The following is a 3425-nucleotide window of genomic DNA, read 5'->3' as shown; positions in this document are numbered from 1 at the left end:
ACAGACACACAGACATACAGACACACAGACACACATAGCGGTCAAACTTATAACACCCCTCTTTTTCGTAAAAAAATGGAAAGGACTAATGTTTGTAACCTATCTGTATTTGCTTTAAGAGTTTTATTATTACTACCTACTAAAAATTGTTTATTGTTTTGTTAAAATTATAATTTTAGAATCAGTGATTTTCCTTTTCACGGTACTTATATATCTTATCAATATGAAGCACTATCTAAGAAAACAATCTTTCTCGCCACTGTTTATACTGAACGCGTCTCATTCATATCAAAAATGAAATACGTAAAGAACATTACTTTGTGTACTCGAAAATTAACTATTCGGCTGTTGAATAAAGAAGGATCTTGAATCATCTCTGAGAAAAGAACACAGGTATTATTGAAATGTTTTGTCATTTTAACAAGTTTTTCTTTATTCTTCTAAGGCGCTACACACTTGCCTCTTGAGGGTCAGTAGCGATGTAGTGAACCTTCATGACGACTTCCTTGGAAAGTTAATGTGGTAGCTTTCCTTTTCACACCGCAGAGCTGCAGTCCGGCGAGTTCGTGGTTGGCAATAGAAGAGTACTGCTGCAAACTTTCAGATTAGACGACAAAAGTTATCATTGTGAAATTAGTGCATAAGACGATTTACTCGTATCATCTCGCCCATACAATGCTACTGCAGGGCTCCGGCATTCCCTGAGAATGAGAAGGCTTAGGCTGTAGTTCCCACGCGGGCCTCGTGTGAATTGAGAACTTCACAAACTGTGTGTGCTTCCTCACGACATGCTTCTTCACTGTAAAGCTCATTGTAATTTTCAAGTATAATTTTATCGCCTGTAAATCCAGAAAAATTCAGAGCTGCGAACCCGGGCTCGAACTCACGACCCTCTGCTTGAGATGCCATAGGCCAAACCACAAGGTTACTTTGGCTTGGCATCACTATTTCTTTCAATGAACTGAGTCTGAAAATATGTGCGTTTAAAATAATAACTGTGCCAGTGCCACATTTTCTTTACACCACACTGGGTTTGCTTTCATGTTTACATCTATAAAAAAAACCTGTGTAATAAGTTTCTGTTAAAAATTTCGTTTTTAATACAAGGCTTTTTTTATTTTTTATTACTTTTTATTTATTGAATCAGGCGTTACTTTGTGGAGGTCTATTCTATATCAATGAACTATAAACAAATATTTTGCTTAGCCACGACTTTTTTGCTGACTATACTTACAATTATAATACATAACAAATTTAAAGTTAATTCTACCACTGGGGAGTGGATCAAAATGAACTTCAATGATTTGATCCGGTGTAGGACCAGTTAACTAAAATATTATAGAAAACATTTTGACTGTTACCGTAACAACTTCAAAAACTCTGTCTGAAGAAATTAGCGTTTAAATCCAACATTTTCCAATTTGCTCTCTTACATAATAAACGACGCTGCAAACATCATTTCAGATCAAAGCAAACAATGGCCGAGGCTTTAAGGAAAAGATGTGTCGAATTCGATCAGGACGCGAAACTTGTGATACCAGGTGTTTACCATCCAAGGAACAGTAAGTAGATTAATCAACTTCGTCTCTATTCCAAAGGTCGTTGAAGTTAGTTCACGTTTGGAAGTAATGCGGCATGGGCATAGGAAGTTACTAATCTGCCTTAGTGAAAAAAAGTTTGGTGTAGGTACGGTCATTCAAGGGCCACTATGGAACCATTTCACAGTTAACGTCATATTGACATCGCATTAATTAACAAGGAAAATCGTAATGACTTTTCTTTTGAAAAGATTCCATGGTGGTTCATGAAAATTAAAGTCCTTGACCGTTACATTATTCCCTCTAGCAGATAAAATTAAAAAAACATACAAATCAAGGAGCTTGTGTCTGTGACCTTTAAAAGGCTATGCAACCCAAAAAAATGCTGTTTCCTTATTACACAGGTATTTCTATTAACTCTGGCTGTAGAAAAGCTTATCTATACCTTTCAGAATATATCCAGCACAATTCTCAAAAATACAAGACCTCCTACAGACGTGCAGTATTCAAGAATGGAGAGTTCAACATACCCCATTACAACTCGGCCAAAAATTTCAGCATTTTAACAACCTGGTTCATTACAATGGTGCAAACGAGATGGCGATGGACCATTATTAACTTCACTATGGCTTACATCTTAAACTGGTTATTCTTTGGATGCCTTTACTGGATCATTGCAACGGGCCATGGAGATTTCAGTAAGCACGCAGATTTAAACGGTACAAAATGGATGCCTTGCATTAGAAACATATACAACTTCACCTCTTCATTTCTTTTCAGTATTGAAGTTGATACCACAGTTGCTTATGGACATAGGAAAATAACACTAGCTTGTTCCGCTGCTGTAATTGTTATGTGTATGCAATGTATTACAAGCTCTATCTTTAAGTCTTTTATGGTTGGTATACTCTTTGCAAAATTAACTCGACCTAAAGCTCGAACGCAAACCATTATCTTTAGTAAACACGCCGTAATCAACTCTAGAAATAATAAAATGTGTTTCATTTTTAGAGTTGGTGATATTAGGACTTCAAGAATACTCAATATTAAAGCTTTAATGTATGTTATAAGAATGGATACTGATAAAGATCGTCTAGATGAATTTGAGCAGGTTGCCTTGAATGTTGAATTGGATGGTTGTGAATCAACTTTCTTTCTGTGGCCTGTGTCTGTGATACATGTTATTGATAAAAATAGTCCATTATACAATATTTCAGCACCTGACTTGCTGACTGGTAATATAGAAATATTAGTAGTTTTTGAAGGTATTATTGAGTCGACAGGTCAGCCAGTGCAAGCGAGGTCGAGTTATACATCTAATGAGATAAAATGGGGTCATAGACTTGTTAAAATGGTAGATTATGATGCTGGAAAGCATTTATATAATGTTGATTTTTCTAAATTAGGTGTGACTGAGCAGTATGATACTCCTTTGTGCTCAGTAAGTGAGTATGAAAGTGTTTTATCAGAAATAAGATGAAGGTTGTAAAAGTAGCTAGAAGGTAGGTAATTAAAGTATCTATACTAAAATCGATCTATCTCTATTTTTAACTATATTGTTACTGATATAGTAAATTATGTGAAACGGTCTTGGAGTAGAAATCGAAGTCGAACCTGAAAATAAATTATTGTTAAATTTAAAAGTGTTTTTTTGTGTAAACACACTTTTTGCATTATGATGAAAAATAAAAACCGACCAAGTTAAACTCAGTCTCATGCACCGAGGCTATACGTGTACTTTTATTTATTATTATTTATTAACAATAATAATTTATTTTAAAAACTCAGTTTACATCACTTTTAATTAAGAACTAGGATTCCCTGTGCTTCAGGAAAATGAGTATTTAGTATTAGGTAGTAGTGTTTATTAGGTAGATTGGTTACTGA

General features: G+C 34.8%; 1 protein-coding gene across 2 annotated transcripts; it reads left to right on the top strand.

Annotated features, from left to right (window-relative positions):
* The first annotated feature begins 267 nt into the window (after positions 1-267).
* On the top strand, positions 268-3175 carry LOC141432399 (ATP-sensitive inward rectifier potassium channel 8-like). 2 transcript variants are annotated; one of them, XM_074093936.1, is made up of 4 exons: positions 268-393; positions 1465-1562; positions 1991-2236; positions 2319-2387. In XM_074093936.1, exons 2-4 carry the CDS (start codon positions 1478-1480, stop codon positions 2360-2362), a joined length of 375 nt encoding a protein of 124 aa, XP_073950037.1. In that variant the 5' UTR covers positions 268-393; positions 1465-1477; the 3' UTR covers positions 2363-2387. The 2 variants fall into 2 exon arrangements, with proteins under 2 accessions (XP_073950037.1, XP_073950036.1); XM_074093935.1 differs by having other exon boundaries at positions 1991-3175.
* The last annotated feature ends 250 nt before the right edge of the window (positions 3176-3425 follow it).

The sequence above is a fragment of the Choristoneura fumiferana genome, chromosome 11 (genome assembly GCF_025370935.1).
Source record: "Choristoneura fumiferana chromosome 11, NRCan_CFum_1, whole genome shotgun sequence".
Taxonomy (NCBI): Eukaryota; Metazoa; Arthropoda; class Insecta; order Lepidoptera; family Tortricidae; genus Choristoneura; species Choristoneura fumiferana.
The sequence above is the reverse complement of the archived record's forward strand: the minus strand, read 5'-3'. Positions and strand labels throughout refer to the sequence as shown.